General features: G+C 37.5%; 1 protein-coding gene and 1 long non-coding RNA gene across 2 annotated transcripts; one reads left to right on the top strand and one right to left on the bottom strand.

Annotated features, from left to right (window-relative positions):
• Positions 1 to 558: 558 nt before the first annotated feature.
• On the bottom strand, positions 559 to 6,907 carry LOC141630194 (uncharacterized). The gene is made up of 6 exons (XR_012537455.1): positions 6,689 to 6,907; positions 6,434 to 6,567; positions 2,243 to 2,280; positions 2,087 to 2,151; positions 1,476 to 1,704; positions 559 to 1,072 (listed from the first exon to the last, which is right to left on the bottom strand). It is a non-coding gene; the product is annotated as an uncharacterized LOC141630194 (long non-coding RNA).
• Positions 6,908 to 18,692: 11,785 nt separating this feature from the next.
• On the top strand, positions 18,693 to 19,558 carry LOC141641269 (uncharacterized). Its single transcript, XM_074449940.1, has 3 exons — positions 18,693 to 18,837; positions 18,897 to 19,071; positions 19,126 to 19,558. Exons 1-3 carry the CDS (start codon positions 18,693 to 18,695, stop codon positions 19,556 to 19,558), a joined length of 753 nt encoding a protein of 250 aa, XP_074306041.1.
• Positions 19,559 to 21,913: the final 2,355 nt, after the last annotated feature.

The raw sequence follows: 21,913 nt of genomic DNA, 5'->3' as shown, positions 1-21,913 counted from the left end.
CTTCCAGAATATCCATCGCAACAGATATTCCATGCCGCCAGTGGGGGACCGCAGCCGTACCCACTAAATCCCCGCTCATCAAATCCGAGCGAAAACCCAAGTTCTTTAATATGAGCATCCCCTCCTGTGGCGGGTTCCACAGAGGGCGAATCAAGGGTGTGAAGTCACTCCCGCAAGTTACCTCTATTCAGCCGAGGACGCACCTCGCGAACCACCACTACAACAAATCCCTTGCTTTCTCGACGCTTTTTTTTAGCTATTTTCGACGTTTAAAAGCGTCGGCATTAAATTTCTCGACACTTCTAAAAGCGTGGTTTTTTGAGGTGTCAGGACTTTTTGACGCTTTTTGGTGTCAAACTTGTCGACGCTTTTTTGCGTCAGTGTTAGATTTTTGACACCTTTTCGTGTCGAGAATTTTTAAGCTTCTCGACGCTTTTTTCCGTCCCTCTAATTTTATTCACAACTAATGCTTTCGGTATCAAAGACTAAATTAAATGATATAAATTACTAGATGACATCATAATGAGCGTATAGAAAAACAATAATTTAACAAACATATATCCAAAACACAATTTTTATACCATAAAGTTGCATTGTCAAATGGAATACATTACTAATTCCAAAAAACATATTTTAATTATTTCAACTGAACAAAAGAAATCAGAAAATATATCTCTACTAATGTTTTTACGCAAGAATCAATGTCATAAAGCAGCACCAGGACAACACCAAAGAAGAAGATCGACAAAGAAAGCGGACAACATCAGCGAAGAAAGACATCAAGAAGATAGTAAGACACAAAGACTCGGACAAAGATCATCAGCAACACATTAGTAAGACAGACCGGTAAATCAAAGAACAACAAATAAGCAACAACACGGTGAGGGCAAGTAACAACATCAACACATTAGGAGCAACATTAGCAACATAAGTACATCAACATCATTAGCAACATCAAGACATCAACAACAACATCAAAGCATTAGCACAAGAAAGATCATCGGCAGGAGACAGCAACAGTCGATTACAGCAACAAAATAACAGACAGTAAACACCAGCAATATCAGCCCACCTGCACACACAAAACGAAAATTTATGACAGACATATATGATGATAGAATATATCCGAAGTACATAACACATCAATGAACTTGCTTTAGATCATGTCAAGAGGCCGTGCGGTATAATTTGCTCAATTACAACATTCGAATCTACAATAGTACCCGACATTTGAATAATCCAACATAGGTAAACAACATTCAAATCTACAATAGGACGTGGCATTTGAATGATTCCCTTCAAATGAGTATCTATACTCACAGTTGCAGTAGTAACGAGGTACCAACAAGTCATTTTTTTTCAATGTTTAAAGTTTGATAGTTGGATGATTCCCTTCAAATGAGTATCCATACTCACATTTTGCATCCTCCAGTCACCAAATCAGTAGACTAAGCAGTTTATGAAAAATTCCTCACCTTTCATACACGAATGGATGAAGAAATCGCCAGTGATTGACGCTGCTCCTTTCGAGTTAACTTCAAAATGGTTACAGGCACTTACAGCCCATAGCTATGAAAATAGGATTTATGGAATTCTTTGTATTTTTTTAAGTGATGTAGAAAGATTGTAAATGGAGGATATCTCTTTAACACGCTAACCAAAGTTTCTGCCCATGGTGATTATGTTCACGTCTTCATACTTGTCCTGCAAAACAATAACAGTAAAAATGTATTCCAGCTACTGTTGTTTCAGAATTAGGCAACTTATAATATAACCTACTCAAGAGTTGACAGTGTAACATATTGTTTCATGATCATCTCAATCCAAATACTTTATAGACGATAAAGTTAATAAGTCGAATATTTCTATTTAATTTAACTCCGATAACTCTTTATATTCTCATTTTGGGGTTAAGGATCTGATGTTGTTGTTGTTAACTCCGATAACTCTTTATATTCTCATTTTGGGATTAAGGATCTGATGTTGTTGTTAACTCTTTATATTCTCATTTTGGGATTAAGGATCTGATGTTGTTGTTGCTCGAGCTCTTTAATAAGAGCAAGGGCTGACAGGAAGCTCGACTAACCTTATAAGAATCTCTTCAAGATTTCCAGTCATTTCTCCCTCAATGTAGTTTTCAGTGTCTGCTACCTACATGGAAGTCCTTGAAAAGATAAGCGACAATGACATAAAACACATCTGATCAAAAAGCCACCACAAACTACTCAACACAAGTATACACCTGGAGTTTCGTGTATCCATTCACATAGAAAGGATAACCTGCACAATTACACAGACATAACATTATACACAATGTTTCATATATCTATTTTCTATTTAAAGAAACATGATAGTCACATAAATATTCTCTCTTTGTAATACTATAAGCATATTGGTTAAATAGGAATGTGGTATATTCATGTAGATACCCGTATCCGTCGATATTGGAATTTATAGAGAACCCGACAAACACCCGATGATGATAGGACACATGTATTTATTAGTTGTCATTGTCATTATTTGGGTTCGTTTTACGATGTAGAATGAGCGTTGTCGACGAAGTATTTTATTAATTTAAATGATATTTAAATTAAAGTTTTTTTAAGATAAATTCATTTTATTGCTTTATTTTAGAATTTATTTTCTCAAGTTTATTTTATTGAAAATAAAATAAATATTTGATTTGAAAAATCATTTTATGAGTGTATTTGATTTGAAAAATCATTTATTTTAATGTGTTAATCGATTTGAAAAATTGATTTAAAAATCGAAAAAAACTCGTTTTGAACAAGCGTTTTGGAGCTCGATTATAGCTCGGTTTTTGAGCCCGTTTTCTTTACGAGTTGGCACGAATCTCGAGTACACTAACCAACCTAAGCCTCTACCCATCCAACCCCAGTTCGAACCCCATAACCACGGCCCAAATCATGCCCCAAATCACCCCCAACAGCCCGCACAAAAGCACGAGCAGCCCCCTGTTTTGCAGCTCAAATCCCGAGCCCAAAACCTGCTCCAAATACCACCAAAACCCGTACCCATTAACCCTAACCCATACCCTAGTATCCTACCCATATTACCTTACCTTAACCCCCAAGAAAACCCCCCATACAAACCCAATAAAACCCCACAAAAGCTGCTGGACAGCAGCTATGCTTAGGAGAGCCCGTCTGCCTCTCCTCCCTTTTACCCTACTTTAACTCCTTATAAATACCCCCCCTTCACCATACATTCATTCCTCTAAGTTCTGGATACATACTACCTTCACTTACAAGCTTTAAATTCCAGAAACAAACCCTAATTGCCTCTCAAAAACCTTCCACAAAACCGACTTGCAAACTGGAACAGTTTGTGTGTCCTCTTCGAAAAACAATTCGTTCCTCCATCAAAATTCGAGTTTCTTGTTCCAAATTAACCATACAACATCCATCTACACATTAGATAAAGATTTACGAGCCAAATTGCCCTTGAGAGTACACGAATTCCCTCGAAAAACAGAGTGTTATACACTCTGTTTTTGCGGCTTTTTCTGTCTGTCGATTCTGTTTGTGCTCGTTTTTTGTGCCCAATAACTCAAAACGAGCAGGGATTGTTTTAAGATCTCTGTTCTCCTCTCTTTCTAGTTTTCAAAACATCTTTTAAATCGAATTTTCACCGTGAAACGAGAGAGAAATCGCTGTTTGAAAGTTGCTGTCCAGATTCGATAAAAACGTGTTGTTTGCTTTGTTTCTTCGTCGACGGCGGCCTCTCGAGATAAAATCTACCATCGATTACGACCCAAGACGGTGTCAACGATACATGTAGGTTGAGGGTGCATCAAATCCTCTTCTTTCTCCCTTTTATTTCGTTTTTTATGTTGGTTTTTTTATAGTTTGTTTTTGTTTGTTTATCGTTTTTTGTTTATCGATTGTTCTAATTAACTATGAAACTAGTTTAGTCCGAGTATGAGTTAAAGTACCACCATGAACACCCGCATTGACTTGAGATGGGAAAGAAACCGCTACATCAGTCGGTCGTACACCCCCGTCTCATTTACATATCCTCGTGTTCAAGGTAGGGCATTAATAAAACGAATTCTAACTTCGCTCTTCGCTTTTGACCTCTCTCTTCTCTCGTGTGATTCGACCCACCTTATGACCATTCACATGTTAGTTTGACCTCTGATTGTTAACATATAACTCGTTTAGATGACATTAGATCATTTTAATAACCTAATTAGACACGTTAGGGTACATCGACATAGCTTTAAAAATCAACTGACGATTCTGTAACTTAATGAACGCATCTCTCTCTTTCACCTAATTTCTCGCTAGTATAAGAGTGCTTGACTAGCACCTTCTTATTAACACTCGACGAGTTAATTTAATTAGCGAACTTGACCTAATTTGACCCCTTAGGCCGTGTAGAACACCCGGTTTTAGGTGAAGCCTTCTGACCTCTTTTTGTCATCGATTTCTAATGTATTTTCCGCATCGCTTTGCAAATCCATCTAACCTAATGAATCTAACCTAGGAACTAGGATAGCCGTGTATGAGGTCGTGTTTGGCCGTGTCTTTTGTATCCCTTTTCTCGTTTTTTTATCTTAGTCTCATTGTTTGTATCTTGTAATCAATTTGTGTTTATCGAGTCGCGTTTTGTAACTTGTTTGTAATTAGTTCTCCTTTATCGAGTCAAATGATTTCTAAAAACCTTAGTCTTGTTTAGTTAGACGGTTGTGCCCCAATGCAAGTGAGAGCGTAGTAAATCGCATGTTGTTTAAAGCAACATGGCCCGATTTATGCTAATGCATGCTTTGGTGCGTAGCCCAATGTCTAATTCGATAAGATTAAGTGAAAGCACGCATTACGAGGAGTGACCCAAGGCCGTGAGTCTTGTGAGCCGTGGGCCACCCCTTTGTGCACGTTTTTCTAGGCCGAATGGCCGTATGATGCGTCATGTGTGTTTTTGTATATAGCAATTGTATTTAGATCGAGTTGTATCTTTAATTTATTGTTGTGTCGGCATGAAATGCATGGGTTGTAATAGGGTAGATCCCAACAGCTCCCCCACTCCCATCAAGCCTTGTTTGTTTCGTTTATGTGTTGTTAGATCAATCAACCCACATGCTAAATTACAACTTTGACAAAGTTAGTTTTGTTGCATCTAAAACGACATAGAAATTGTTGTCACATGTTAGGGTTTAAAACGATGTTTGCATATCATATATCGTAGTAGCTATGACCTTGTTTGAAATCCGACACTTGACTTAGTAGAGGCCGTTATTGACGGGCGGGGTTAGGTGTCCTTATGGGCTTCCTAACACGTACCCTCACCCCTTACTCAAGATCTATGATTTGTGGATCCGTCTAAATACCATTGGATTACGAGAGTCATTCAAATCGAGTGATATAGGGTACAAGTCTTTATCTTTAATCACTCGTAGTCGATTGGCTTTATGCTTTTCGATGAAAGGTGTAAAGTTGACTTGAACGGTTCCAAGTTCCCAAAAAACTTGGTGGCGACTCTAATTTGTCTTAATTCGATTCGAAAGAACCTCGGGTCGATTATGCCTAGTGTGGATCCCGCGAACGCAGTTCCCGAGGGCCTTGTCCACAATTCATAACTCCAACAGTATATATAGAGCAGGTAAGATCTGAAATTAACCACACAAGATAAGAAATAGCAAAATGAGCACATGTCTAATTCAAAACCTATATAGTCATGATGTTAACAATTCATTTTGAGTTGTAATGCTACCCATCTATTGTCTAATTTAAAACCTATATCGCCAGTCTTCTGATGCAAAAAAAACAAAAAATAACTCTCACAATTTAGAGCTCTGCATCATGATAAAAATTAAGATATTAGCACAAGTCAAACAAACTCATGAAATCTCTTTAGAGTAGTGTCGATTTCCTCCTCTGGCAAAATTAAAATCTTTTTAGAGTAAATACCCCGCACAAAGAATAAAAAAAGGTGTGCAAATTATTGGGACGGAGGGAGTAGCAAACTAGCAATTACTCCGTATTATACAAGGATATTAGACAATAATCATAAGAGCTTAAAACGATATATTTGAATCATTATATACGAATAGGCTACGATTTATTTCCCATGCATCTTTGATAGTGTCTCATACAATGAGGCAGCCTCATAGTAAACAAAAAATGAATTATGTTTTGCAACAAAGTTAAGTCAAACTTTTCCAAAATCTCTATTATGAAACAAAATTCACAATTAATTAACTAGAGAGCACATATGAGAAACAAACACATTATATCTACATATAGCTTAAAACCATAGAAAGCCTGAATTTGCAGAAAATAATCAAAAATAAATAGAAAATATCACAACGAATATATAGAAAAGTACCATGATGTACACGACATAATCATAATTATTCACAGTTAGCCTTTCAAAAAAAAGAAATATTAATTATTCACAGTTAATAACTCACACTAGATGATGGAGATAGGCATGGACTAATGGCGCAGGTGATGATGCATCCATGTGTAATTTGGTTTTTAGAAGAAAACCTCATTTTCCAAGACCCTAATCTACATAATCTTCCCCTTGACATTCGAATGCCAACTATTAAATATAATGCACACTTGTATTAGTTCTAAAATAATAAGTAAATACATCTAATTTAAACTAAAATCGACAATAATAAGAAACCAAATTGAATTGAAATACAGGATTTGGCTTATACCTTTATCTAATCAAATTGAATTTAGGCAAAAATAACAATGATAGTGGTGGACGCTCTTGTACATAATGGCCTGTGGTGGTGAATAGCGGAGAACGGCGACAGAGAGTTTTCTCACATTTGATTTGATTGATTATATTCAGATGTGAAGGTGATCATAGAAAGTAGGAGAAAAAAAGTTGCGCGGAGAAAGGATGAGAGAGTGATCGACGTGCTAGAGTTGAGGGCGGAGGTTATAGCTAGGTTTATATTAAAAGTTAATTTTAGCTTCAATACGGTGTCGTATACACTCAGAGTCCTTGCGCGGTCTATAAATATGGTCGACGGTTGCAAAAGCGTAGGTGAGAAAGTGTGGTCATTTCAAGGGATTTGTAGTAGTGCACAGACAAACACATCCAAACAATTAAATAACAAAAATTACCAATTATAATACCAACATGATATAGATCAACAACATCACAACCATCACCAATCAACTATGTAATCAATAACCGAGTAGGGAAACCCTACCTGGAAAGGCAAATCACCAAAAGATCGTCACAAACAGCTATTCAAAACCGCTCCTCTACGAAATCACCTCCTATAATCACACAATCATATAATTACTATCTAAAAATCACCACACTCCCAAAATCCTCCAAAATACCCAATTAGGGTTTCAATAAAAAACAATGAAACGATATAAAAATCAAACTATAATCTTACCCACGATGCGACGGTCTCAATGGCGTAAAGAACACAATGATCCGATGACTCTAGCCCTTAGGATTCGATAGCAATGCGAAAGAGAAAGCAACGTAACTTGTTTAAGCTTTGTGAAGTTTTAGAAAAAGGTAAAAGTGAAAAAGTGTGTCATGGGGGGCCCACGGGGGCGCTTGGGAAACACGCGTTTGCATTTGTGGAGTCGCCACCAATTTATTGTGGAAAATTGGAAACCGTTCGAATACTTCGCGTCATGTCAAGACACAAAGTAGTGACATAGACACCAAGAACTAGTTACCCTTAGCATTCTATGTCTAGAATGACTCTCGTGGATGCCAATGAACACGGATGTTCACAGAGATCTGGAGTAAGGGTGAGAGTACGTATTAGAAAGTCCTTTTACTGAACACCTAATCCCGCCCGCCTCGATAGCGGCCTCTACTAATGATTAGGGAAGTTATTCATACTCGATATGTTGTCGATTATATGCATGCAATGCAACAAAAAATAGATTAATCCTAGCATGTGAATTAACTAAGTCGGTTGACAAATAATTTAGCACTCATTAATGTCGAAGTAGGGTTTAAATTAATTACATGTGAAAACAAGCAAATAAATAAATCATACAAAATAATAAATAAATTGCGATAATTAAAATTACAATAATTACAACGATTTAATTGATTTACGTCAAAAATATATTTAAGACAGATATTTGAAAAAAACAAAAGAAAATAAACCAGGTTAAAACGAACAGATTAGAGGTGATAATAGGATTAATAGCCGATTAATACATAATTAACGAATTAGGTCAAAGCAAGAACGGAAGTTCAGAGACAGAGCTCAACCCGGAACAGGCGCAACAATGCTGCGTCTCTTGGAAGAGGCGCAGTGGTCACTGCGTCTGTTCCTGAGATGAGTTATGGCTGTGAAGTCAGAACTGCGATTGTTAATGTTCGTTGGTAATTTTAGTGGTTGATTGTTGATATTTGACTCGGATGAAAGTGATTTATCGTATTATTAACATATGAAATCGTCGTAAAAGCGATAAAAATGAATTAAAACTAATTAAAACGAATTAAAGGCTAATTAAAGCGAGTTATGTCAAACTAGGTTAAATTTATGAAGACGGAAACGAGTTGAAAGGCGTGACAAACTGGAAATAAACTGAAAACATGTACAAAGACGAATCACAGAAACTTGATATGAATGAATCGAGTCTCTAAAAATCCGGGTTTGATTTAATGGCGAAAACCCGCAAATATCGATAATAAGGGATTTAAACCGTAAAACAAAGCATAATTATTATTAGGATGTATTAAAAAATTATTATGTATGAATAAAAGAAGAAAATAAGAAAAAGGGAACAAAAGGAACGAAATCATCAGAGAACCGAGGAAGAAGAAGAAAAGAAGGAACTGCGGCAGCCTCTAGAAGAGGCGCAACAGATGTTGCGACTCTTCGAAGAGGCGCAACAGTTGCTGCGTTTCTTCTCGACGTCTGGTTACTGCTGATTCGTAAAAGTAGTTTGATAATAGGGTTTTATAAGTCGATTTTGAACATACTTTTGACGTGAATCTTACAATAATTAGTACAAAACTAAAAAATACAATAAAAAAAAGATGGGATTTACACCCTCAGACTTACATGTTTGATGAAACGAGATTAACTAAGTTAACGATTAGTGATTGCTCGACTCGAATGTATGATTAAATTGATTGATTAATTGAGGTGGAGTTGGTCAAATTGGTCGCTCATGCAACGTGACTGGTACTCAGAAGGATCCGAGCTTACGTGGGCGATTGATCACGCACGTAGACGTCAATAAGCTTAGAGCACGGTCTTAGAATGCAAAGGGAGAAGATAAGGGCGGACACTCGCGTGAGAAATATGAGGAACGAAGGTCCCTATTTATACTAATCACACGGAGGAATTAGGGTTAAGGTAAAACTTTGGAAATAAATCTCGAAAAGATTTGAAAATATGCAGAAAAGGGCAATGCGGTAGATCTTGACTTCCTTATTCTTTAAAATATGATTTTCGGGAAATGTTATACCAAAAGATTAAAAAGATTAAAATTATGGAATAGAAATATCTGGAATAATCCAGAACATTCCGACTCGGCATTTTAAAACAGTTTATTAGAAAATGAAACGGTTTTTGACCCGGACTCCAAATGAACTCTAATTACTGTCAAAACGACCGTAATGGCGCGTAGATGACGACCAAGGGGTAGACACAATTATTTGAGATATCACTTGATGATAAACATACGAACTGTCATAAATTGTTACATGTACCAAACATGCGGCCCAACCATCACCGGATGGTTTGCGGGAGGTGCAGAAATGAGGTATCTACAGAGCCCCCTCTTTGACTGAGGCTTGGACAAGACGAAAGTCAAAGTATAGCCATCAGGTCAATCGAAGATTACAACTACCTGACGACTATGGCGACGCGAGGCAGCTCAAGGGGTCTGAGCCAAGGACCTGTCCTCGGGAACATTTTAGAGCCTGTCGGCTATCGGGGAGGGTCGTTTAAATTCCATTAGACTACGTAAGGGAGCTTGCCAACCATAAGAAGAAACCATACCCGAGACTTCCTTCTCGAGACGAATAATATTGAGGACATCAGGACGTCGGTAGAAACTGCTGAGGGGAATTTGCTTGCGTCGGTCTCAAGCGAACTCCATCTATCGAGAAGTACAATCGGCTGTCATGAACTCTCGCTGGGAAAAAATAATAGGGTATCGATAAAGGCGTGTCGAAACACCGTCGAGAATCCGCTCGATGCTGCAAGCGAAGTCCTGATGAAATATCCTTGCTGGGCTTGATGAAGTACTGCGACAATTCACAGTCTGCTCGAAGATAAAGTACTGCGATAGTTCACAGTCTGCTCGAAGATAAAGTCCTGCGACAGTACACAGTCTGCTCGAAATACGAGTTCGGACAAAGAATAAATATCAAATGGACTAAATGTATGATATATGGTGTTGAAGAAGAGGCGCACCAAAGATGGGCCCACAAATAATGAACTTATAACAAACTTTTGAAAATTGAGCTGGAGGGAAGCTGGGGAAGAGGCGCAGCAAGAGCTGCGACTCTTGGAAGAGGCGCAGCGCCTGCTGCGTCCTTTCCTGGGTTTGTCCTGAAAGATCATAGATCCATATTAGACTCTCTAATAAAATTAAATTATCTCATAATTTATCATTATGGTGATCTATGTAACATGCATGCAAATATAAAAGCATAAAAATAAAAGTTAAGGAAAAATAATTTCCTTACATAGATTTTTATGGTAATATGGGCACAATCAAGATCTCCTACCTTGATTGTTCTTGACCTTATAACAAAAGGATGATCCTCCTTAAAAATCTTCAAAGAGAAGATCTCCTAACAATGTGCACCCAAGAACTCAACTTAATTAATCTAATAAGTATTTACTAGTAACTTGTTAGAATTATTCCCTTGATAACATGTAAATATTACTAGCACTCTTAGTAATTATTAATTTTAGTTTACTAACAACTTAGTAAAGGATGTTTATTAGTTTAGAGAGAAGATAGACAAATTATTATTCACATGAAAAATATACAAGTGAAGTGTGTTAAAATGAACAACAATTTGGAGTGTATAAGGGGAAAGTGGCGGGTGGAGTGAGGTGGAGTGAGGGAGTCAACTTGTTATAATATTTGTCCAATCTTTATCACATGCACATGATCATATGACAATATTATGGAAGAATAACAAGCAAAGTGAAATGATTATAATCATCCACTACACTCCATTTACACGGTCCAATGTCCCATTTATGGGTCCATTTTGGTTCTAATATTTGTCGCACAAATACGTGTAAATTTTTTAAACATCGTTTCATGTTTAAATACTTCCAGTTAATTTCGTCCAAATCACTCCGTAAGTATACGTGTACCGCTACACATATTATTTATGTACTAATATTAATCACATTAATCAATTAGTACAATTTTAGTGAATTAACAATTAATTACCTAAAACCCGTCTCCCATAATTTATTATTTAATTATCGCATAATTAAATAATAACTGTCGTGCCTCGAGTTCGCAACTCGAAATTCTCTAAAATAATCGACTAACCTTTTAGTCTACAAATCAAGGGACTAAATAAATTGTATCTCATACAATTAATTAGTTGTCAATTGGGGTTCGTTCCTTTAGGCGTGACCGAAAGGGGTCAGTTGATCACCGCCGTCTCACGACAATAACGTCAAACTCTAGTCAGCCAACCGTTATCGATTTACGTTAATCAACTGACGAGGATCAAATAATTTAATATCTGATAATATTCCTTTAATGAGATTTATTATGTAAACTCACTATTGTGGAGGACACTAACTCCAACAATCTCCCACTTGTCCGACACAAGGTGTGCGCTACCAATTCTCTTGTCCGTTTTGATCTCCCACTCAATGCAAGGTGTCTTTCAGGTCGCACTTGCACATGAACATATCGCGAGTGGTTTTCTCGATCGGGAGTGTGACTACCTGACCGGAAAAATCTCTTACAGATTACTTCCGAGCGTGGCCACGCATTTGTAGTCATTAACTCCTCAAGTGGCCTTGAGATATAGTTACCCAAAGTGGGTGGACAATTCTTGTATGCCCTATCTATCCTATTGCACAATACAGATCACCATGACCTAGTAAATGCCCTTTTTGCCTCCTTTCACGGAAACTGCACTTGCTCAGATAATAGTCTCTAGTCAAAAGAATCGACTCATAGGAACATCTTAGAGATCCCTGCCACGACCAAGCGTCTATAATAGAACTTTGGGACTCTCTAAATGGTCACTGTCCGGCAAAGTGTCACACACTCTGTCTATGTAATCGACTAGTCATCACGTATGACCTTATGATGTTGAACAACCATCAATCGACTTACAATCTAGTCACTCCGAGACGTCACCTCATTAAGTGACTAGGGACAAAATACAATGTTCATCTTATTCACTTGAATATTGTTCAACATTGTCTCCACAACTTATTCAGATAAACAAGTTATTTAAAATTTAGTCGCACTAAATAAAAGATTCATAAAAGAATGAATACGAAAACAATGAATGTGATTATCATATATATAAAATAAGAGATATACTATCCAATTATTACATATCCATAATCTAAAGAAAATCTGGTACTCGTCTCAATCCCATTGCGACGACATGACCATCATGCTTAGCCTTTGATAAAGGCTTGGTTAAAGGATCAACAATATTATCATCTGTCCCAACCTTACAAATGTCAATTTCCTTCCTTTCCACATAATATCTAATTACATGGTATTTCCTTTCAATGTGTCTAGATTTGTTACTAGACTTCGGCTTGAAAAATAGCTCCACTGTTATCACAATATAGAGTGATAGGATCTTTGGCGGAATGGACTACTCCTAGTCCCTCCATGAATTGCCTAATCCAAACAGCTTCCTTCGCAGCCTCAGACGCTGCAAGGTACTCAGCCTTTGTTGTAGAATCCGCAGTGACGCTTTGCTTGAAGCTCTTCCAGCAAACAGCTCCTCCATTTAGCATAAACACATAGCCAGATTGGGATTTCATATTATCCCGATCGGTTTGGAAACTTGCGTCCGTGTAACCTCTTACACGCAACTCAGTTTCTCCTCCAAACACTAAGAACGAATACTTAGTCCTTCTCAAGTACTTAAGGATGTTCTTTACGGCTATCCAGTGACTCTCACCAGGCTTGGCTTGATAACGACTTTTCATGCTCAAGACATACGCAACGTCGGGACGAGTGCAAATCATAGCATACATGATAGACCCAACAACGGAAGCATAAGGGACGGTCTTCTTGTGTTCAATTTCCTTAGGGGTGGAGAGAGACTGTGACTTGCTCAAAGTAATCCCTTGGACCACAGGTAGAAATCCTCTCTTGGAGTCTTTCATATTGAACCGATAAAGAACTTTGTCAATATAAGCTTCTTGACTCAATGCTAGTATCCTCTTCGACCTATCCCTATAGATCCGAATACCCAAGATTCGTTGTGCCTCTCCCAAGTCCTTCATTTGGAAGTGTTTCCCTAGCCACTCCTTTACGGAAATGAGCGATGAAACATCATTCCCGATGAGCAATATGTCATCCATATATAGGACAAGGAATGCAACCTTACTCCCACTAAACTTCATGTATAAACACGGTTCTTCCACACTTCTAGTGACACCATATTGTTTAATAACATGATCAAAGCGATGATTCCAACTCCTAGATGCTTGCTTAAGACCATAGATAGACTTCTTAAGCTTACACACCTTCTTAGGGTTAGATGTATCCACAAAACCTTCAGGTTGTAACATGTACACCTCTTCTTCTAGAATCCCATTCAAGAAGGCGGTTTTGACATCCATTTGCCAAATCTCATAATCATGAAATGCGGAAACCGCTAAGATTATCCTAATGGACCGAAGCATAGCGACTGGAGCGAAGGTTTCTTGATAGTGTAAACCATGAACTTAGGTGAAACCTTTTGCCACCAATCTAGCTTTGTAAACATCTACATGTTTATCCACGCCGAGCTTAATTTTATATATCCATTTACACTGAAGGGGTCGCACTTCCTCAGGTAAATCCACCAAGTCCCATACTTGGTTCTCGTACATGGAATCCATTTCGGATCGCATGGCTTCTAGCCAAAGCGAGGAGTCGGGACTAGACATAGCCGATTTGTAGGTAGTGGGTTCATCACTTTCCAAAAGTAATAAAACACCATCCTCTTCGATGTTGCCAAGGTAGCGATCAGGTGGATTAGAAATCGTACTCGACTTTCTAGGAACAATTACCGTTTCAGAGGAAGATGGAATATTATCCTCCACGTTCTCCTCTACCTCATTCTCGGTTTGTGGCTCTCGAACTTCTTCAAGTTCAAATTTTCTCCCACTCTGTCTCCTAGAAATAAACTCCTTTTCTAGGAAGACAGCATAACGAGCCACAAACACTTTGTTCTCGTGTTTATTGTAGAAGTAATAGCCACGTGTTTCCCTTAGATATCCTACGAAAAGACATTTGTCAGACCTGGGTGTAAGCTTATTGTCAGACTTGATCTTAACGTACGCTTCGCAACCCCAAATACGCATGAATGACAAATGAGGGACTTTCCCTGTCCATATATCATATGGAGTCTTATCGGCCGCTTTAGTCGGGCTTCGATTTAGTGAAAATATTGCAGACAAGAGGGCAAAACTCCAAAATGAACTAGGAAGCTCAGTTAGACTCATCATAGACCGAACCATATCTAGTAAAGTTCAGTTTCTCCTTTCGGCCACACCATTTAATTGTGGTGTGCCAGGAGGAGTCCATTGTGATACTATACCACAATCTTTTAGGTGTGAATCAAATTCAGAATTTAGATATTCACCACCACGATCGGATCGTAGGGTCTTAATCTTTTTATCCAATTGGTTATCCACTTCATTTTGAAACTCTTTGAACTTGTCAAAAGCTTCACTCTTGTTCTTCATTAAGTAGATATATCCATATCTACTTAAGTCATCAGTAAAAGTAATGAAGTAGTGAAAACCTCCTCTAGCGGTGATGGTTAATGTTCCATACAGATCCGTATGTATGAGAGCCAAAACCTCACTAGCTCGTGTCCCTTTTCCCGCAAAAGGTGCACGAGTCATCTTGCCTAGAAGGCAAGACTTGCATATACCATAAGATTCAAAACTAAATGGTTTGAGCACTTTTGATGAAGCAAGTCTCTTAATGCGTCTTTCGTTTATGTGGCCTAAACGACAATGCCAAAGGTAGGATTCGTTTGGATCACCCGTTTTGAGCTTTTTAGTTTCCACATGATAAACGTCATTAACATCATTTAAAACATAAATGCTTCCAATTGAAATGACCTTGCCATAAACCACATCATTTAATGAAAAAGTACAACTATTGTCCTTAATCATAAAACAAAAGCCTTCCACGTCTAACGTGGAAATGGAGATGATGTTCATGGTTAAAGTTGGTACAAAATAACACTTATTTAAATAAAACTCTAGACCACTAGCTAAAGTGAGCACATAGGTCCCCACGAAAACGGCCGCTACTCTAGCTCCATTGCCCATGCGGAGATCCACATCACCTTTTGCTAGTGCTCGCACGTCCCTTAAACCCTGCAAATGATTACAAAGGTGAGAGCCACATCTGGTATCAAGTACCCAAGTAAAAGTGCAAGCATAATTAACGTCTATCACATAGAGAGAGGAAATCATACCAATAGGCGTCACACGCCCTTCCTTGAGATCCTCCAAGTATTTGGGACAACTCCTCCTATAATGCCCCTTCCCATTACAATGGAAACATTCGACCTCGGAGAGTTTGACACTTTTTGCCTTGGGATTGCCATTCACAACGGTCTTCCCCTTTCCCTTGTCATGTTTCTTTGACGATTTCTTGAATTGGGACTTTTCCTTCCCTTTTCCTTTCTTAACTCCAAGGGACATATTCTTTAACTTCATGGTTAAAACATCCCCTTTGTCACTCCCACTAGCTTCCATATCCCTCTCCGCTTGGGTGAGGAGTGCATGAATTTCATGATAACTCTTATCCATGCCATTCATGTTATAGTTCACCCTAAAGTGGGCAAACTTGGTGGGAAGTGAGTGGAGGATACGATCCACCACAAGAGTCTTAGGAATCTTACACCCTAGACGCTCTAGGATGTCGACATATTCGACCATTTTGAGTACATGGGGACCAACCTTTTGGCCCCTCTCAAGCTTATCTTCAAAGAAGCGTGCCGCCGCATCGTATTGACGGACTTTAGGTGTTTGTGAAGACATAGTAATCATACGAGCGAATATCTCGTACGCATTTAAAGAAATGCATAATAGCTTGAGCTTTGGGGACATCGACCATATCAACACATTCTTGATATCATTCGACATCCTCACATGGTCATAGGCGGTCCACACCGCCGATGAAGCCCTTGGACCGGGCTCGATGGGAGGAGAATCGGTCAAGTAAGTGAGCACATTATCGGACAACGCGACACTTTTGATGTTGGATTCCCATTCAATAAAGTTACTACCGTAATCTTTTAAGATACATTTGTCCATTACGGACCTTAGCCATAAATCTTTGCCTAGTGAAGTAGTTGATGGAGTTGATGAAGTTGCCATTGCGAATTAAAATGCTACAACAAATAAGGAAATATTAACATACATTGTTTTAAAAAATTACTTGTGAAAACATGTTTAACAAGTTTTAGCATTTATATAATGATATCCCACTAAATTATATAAATGATTCCAAGACCCAAATTTTAAACAAAAATGAGCATCGCTTGGGCGAAACATCCCATAATTGTGTAAATTCGGTAAGTCACGTTGACTAATTCTACCTCTAGAACTTTTGGTCGACGAATTTCCTTAAATTCATCTACTAGCCCCGGAACACAAGACCGTCTTATATCCCATTAAGTCCAACCAATTTTGGCGTGTGATAACTGTTTACCACCCTACTTACCCAAGGTAAAAAGAGAACACCCCCCCGCTTGGGCGAGCAAGGCTCTAATGAACAAGAGATTCATAGGTGTTACTAATTGGTAAGGCTAATCTCAATTTTAGTTATGTGAGAGATCTTGTCAATTTAGTCATAAATTCCCTATAAGTGAACTAATTCGGTGAATGTAAATGACGTGAATTGACAACCGCAAAAATAAAATGCATGTGAATGGCGATTTTGGCATGCGCGAAAAATAAAAACAAGCAAACAAGTAAGCATATGAATAAATCCTAGTATGGCCACCTAGTTAATAAAAACTAGTCTATTACATATCGGAAACCAACTCCTTGGTCCCTTGCCTCTTCATTCCAAAAGTGACTCCTTCTTGTGGGATTTGGAACACCTTCCAAAAATAGACTCCGTCTCGATGTAATCCGTCTTTTGGAAACGCCGGTAAGAATAACTATTACAATTGAATTACACTGCTATTCCTATTATACATTAATTAATATAATAAATAAAACTATTAATTAATTACAAACCGACGATACGAGATCGTATTTAATTTACAAACAAATCGATATTCCCATTCATTTCGAGTAATAACGATTAAAATTAAACTAGGCCATACTAGGTACAACAAGATAAATACTTTAAATAAATGACAATCATTCATTCAACTTAAATAAATATGCTTAAAATGCTGTAAAAAGATGCCAAAATCGCCCTATCTATCAATCGTTGGTATCCATCTCGGGTTTTGTGGATTTAATCGATTTTTAACATGTAAAAATCAATAATCAACTCTTAAATCTCATTTAAGTCCAAACTAATTGTCCAAACTGTTTTGAACCTCAAAATTAGTCCACTAATTTTATGATGAATAATTAGTTTGATTTGGTGATATTTTGCTAATTTAATCGGTAAAATCATAATTTTTAAGTAAAAATCCAAAATAATTGAAAAATTACCCAAACAATTGAAACAAAAATTTTGAGTATTCTGGAACACTCCCAAGAACACCAAAATATCAGAAAAATTGCCCCAAATATCCGGATAAAATTTATGAAGAAAAAGATCGATATTTATCGATTTTTAACCACTAAAACCAATAACCATCAAAACAAGGTGAAAACACATTTTAAATTTCACTTTTAACTTTTAAATAATATTTTAAAATGTACATAAATTTATCAAGGGCGGAATCAATTGTTTCGAAATTATGATTAATTTATTTCACTTTTATCGACTTTTATCTCATAAAATCAATAAACATGCAAAACTTCAAACCAACCTTCAAGATTTTGCATAAAATTAGGAGAAAATATGCATGAAATGCCATAAAATGTCCATGTCCCGAATCATCTTTTAACTATTTTTAGTCAATTTATAACTAATATACGGCATTTTGACTCGGTTTTCTACCAAAAATCATTAAAAATAGCTAAATAACTTCATAAATCACCAAACTTTACCACAAATCTTTTGAGATCAGTAGGTGTACATGCCCCAAAATTTTTGTGCTAAAACCTCTTCTAACACAATTTTTGAGTTTTTATAAATTATCTCATAATTTATTAATATGCTTAAAATCAACATGCAAATTACAAGCCTAAGCTCTGATACCACTTGAAAGATCATAGATCCATAATAGACTCTCTAATAAAATTAAATTATCTCATAATTTATCATTATGGTGATCTATGTAACATGCATGCAAATATAAAAGCATAAAAATGAAAGTTAAGTTAAGTTAAGTTGCACTGTTATTGGGCTCACATTTTTATCTTGCCTAAGACTGTCATTGATGCAATTGAAAAGATGTGTAGGCAGTATCTCTGGTATGGTAAGGATCCCAAGGAGAACCCTGCCCTGGTTTCTTGGGAGAAGATTTGCAGACCTAGGAAGCAGGGGGGGGTCTTGGTTTTAGGGACCTTCATACCTGGAACATTGCCACTATTGGAACGTATGTCTGGTGGGTGCAACAAAAGACTGGCCATCTGTGGGTTCGATGGGTGCATGCAGTCTGTATTAAATCTGCTAACTGGATGGATTATGAACCTCGTAGTGGTGCTAGCTGGGCCTGGAGGAAAATCTACCAGGTCAAGAATATGTTCAAGAACTTACTCTCCACAGGTGAGCCTTATACAGCACAGAAAGGGTATTTATTTCTGAAACCTCTCACTGATAAGGTTGCCTGGTATCCTTGGATTTTAAACAAGTGGATCTGTCCCAAGCATTCTTTTTTCTGCAGGTTAGTAGCTCAGAATAGGCTACTTACTCAGGATCGTTTGGTAAGGATGAGGATCCTTGACACTAACAGTTGTGAAGTTTGTGGAGTTATGGCTGAGGATCACATACAACTCTTTTTTGGTTGTGCATTTAGCAAACAATGTCATATTCTGGTGCAGAATTTGTGCAATGTACTGGTGCCTGCACAGGACTGTATTCAATGGTGGATTAAATGGAGAACACATTCTGCTACTAAGAAGAAGATCATTGGGGTCATCTTAGCAAGTCTCATGTATCATTTGTGGCAACATCGTAATGCATGCAGGATAGACAAAATTGTAATGAAACCTGTGTGTCTTGTTCAGAAGGTGCAACAAGATGTTAGAGCTCGTTTGCAGTTGCTTGATCTAAAATGTAATAGTAGGTCTGTACTTGATTGGGTGAAGAAGCTATGAGGTACCCAGCTTTATAGTTTCTTCAACTAGTTTGGGTCATTAATATTGATGTAATGGGATACTTTTCTGATTAATGAAAACTACTTACATTCCCCCCCCCCCCCCCAAAAAAAAATGAAAGTTAAGGAAAAACAATTTCCTTACATAGATTGTTATGGTAATATGGGCACAATCAAGATCTCCTACCTTGATTGTTCTTGAGCTTATAACAAAAGGATGATCCTCCTAACAAATCTTCAAAGAGAAGATCTCCTAACAATGTGCACCCAAGAACTCAACCCAATTAATCTAACAAGTATTTACTAGTAACTTGTTAGAATTATTTCCTTGATAATATGTAAATATTACTAACACTCTTAGTAATTATTAATTTTAGTTTACTAACAACTTAGTAAAGGATGTTTATTATTTTAGAGATAAGATAGACAAATTATTGTTCACATGCAAAATGAACAAGTGAAGTGTGTCAAAATGAACAACAATTTGGAGTGTATAAGGGGAAAGTGGCGGGTGGAGTGAGGTGGAGTGAGGGAGTCAACTTGTTATAATATTTGTCCAATCTTTATCACATGCACATGATCATATGACAATATTATGGAAGAATAACAAGCAAAGTGAAATGATTATAATCATCCACTACACTCCATTTACACGGTCCAATGTCCCATTTACGGGTCCATTTTGGTTCTAATATTTGTCGCACAAATACGTGTAAATTTTATTTAAACATAGTTTCATGTTTAAATGCTTCCAATTAATTTCATCCAAATCACTCCGTAAATATACGTGTACCGCTACACATATTATTTACGTACTAATATTAATCACATTAATCAATTAGTACAATTTTAGTGAATTAACAATTAATTAACTAAAACCCGTCTCCCATAATTTATTATTTAATTATCGTATAATTAAATAATAACTGTCGTGCCTCGAGTTCGCAACTCGAAATCTCAATAAATAATCGACTAACCTTTTAGTCTACAAATCAAGGGACTAAATAAATTGTATCCCATACAATTAATTAGTTGTCAATTGGGGTTCGTTCCTTTAGGTGTGACCGAAAGGGGTCAGTTGATCACCGCCGTCTCACGACAATAACGTCAAACTCTAGTCAGCCAACCGTTATCGATTTACGTTAATCAACTGACGAGGATCAAATAATTAAATATCTGATGATATTCCTTTAATGAGATTTATTATGTAAATGCACTATTGTGGAGGACACTAACTCCAACACGTCCCTGTCTGAGTAAAAACTCGACAGAACCCGTGTTTTATTCATTATAACAAAACACAAAATCTCTCGAAACTCTCTCAAATTCCAACGATATTCCGCCAAAATTTGATCAAAACCTTCCATTAATCATGAATAATAGAGGTATGTGTCTCATCCTTGCTTTAATATCCGTACTTTGCTTGAATTGAATCGAAACAATTAGGGTTTTCAACCAAATTATTTCGAAAATTTGAGGCTTTTCCCCCAAATGGATTTGCCTTGTGAAATTGACATTAGAAATGGATAATTGGTAATGTTAGGAACATAACCATGTATTATTTGTGAATTTTCGTTGAGTATTGAGCATTTGAGTGAAATTGAGACGGTTTCTCAGCTGTTTCGAAAATCGCTTCGAAAATGGCCTTAGGAGTGCCCATTTTTGATGAAATTTGGTTTTTAGAATCTTTGCGTGATGGGTAAACTTCCTAACATTTCGGATTTTTGATTTGTGACAACTTTTTCAGGACACTTTCTAGGGCATAATTGCCATTGTAGCGAAATGCTGCCAAAATTTCGACTCAAACCCATAAATAGGCTCGAGTTTAGACTTGTCTTGACCCAATTTACCACATTAACGGCCGGATTTTGAAAGAAATGGCCAAAGATGGCAAGAAAAGGCCATTTTCGAGGCTTGAAAGGTTTGCAATCACCCTTATCGAGGCTCGTCGTCAATTGACGCGGCCTAATCTACTTTAATTTTTCAGGTGACATGGCTTCTACGTCGGGGAGGGCTCCCATGGGCGTGGACACCGACTTCGACCCTTCTCTTGCTTTTGAGGAGGTGTTCGAGGAGGTTTTTGAGGAGGTCGCTGAGGAGGTCCCGAGGCAGGCCAATGTCGGACGAAGTGGTCGTCAGCTAGCGGGGGCACCTGAGTGGGCTGAGAAATGGGATGGTCGACATCTCATTTGGGCAGCGGAGAGTCACTTGTCTTACAGGACGACGAGGAGTTTGGTAGGCTTGAGACTTGTCATTTCGTTGCTAATTTCCTCCTTTATTCACCGATAATTTCATTTCTCATCCGCTTTGTGCTAAAGATAACATTTTATTGAATCGATACAGGAGGCCGGGAACT

This window comes from Silene latifolia, chromosome 2 (genome assembly GCF_048544455.1).
Source record: "Silene latifolia isolate original U9 population chromosome 2, ASM4854445v1, whole genome shotgun sequence".
Taxonomy (NCBI): Eukaryota; Viridiplantae; Streptophyta; class Magnoliopsida; order Caryophyllales; family Caryophyllaceae; genus Silene; species Silene latifolia.
This window is presented reverse-complemented; position numbering and strand designations above follow the sequence as displayed.

What these genes read in the sequence shown, in the direction of transcription:
- LOC141641269 (XM_074449940.1), top strand. Translation starts at nt 18,693, where the DNA reads ATGTGTAGGCAGTATCTCTGGTATGGTAAGGATCCCAAGGAGAACCCT. An exon ending in AACATTGCCACTATTGGAAC is followed by an intron (nt 18,838 to 18,896) that starts GTATGTCTGGTG and finishes GGGTGCATGCAG; the next exon opens with TCTGTATTAAATCTGCTAAC. An exon ending in CTCACTGATAAGGTTGCCTG is followed by an intron (nt 19,072 to 19,125) that starts GTATCCTTGGAT and finishes TTTTTTCTGCAG; the next exon opens with GTTAGTAGCTCAGAATAGGC.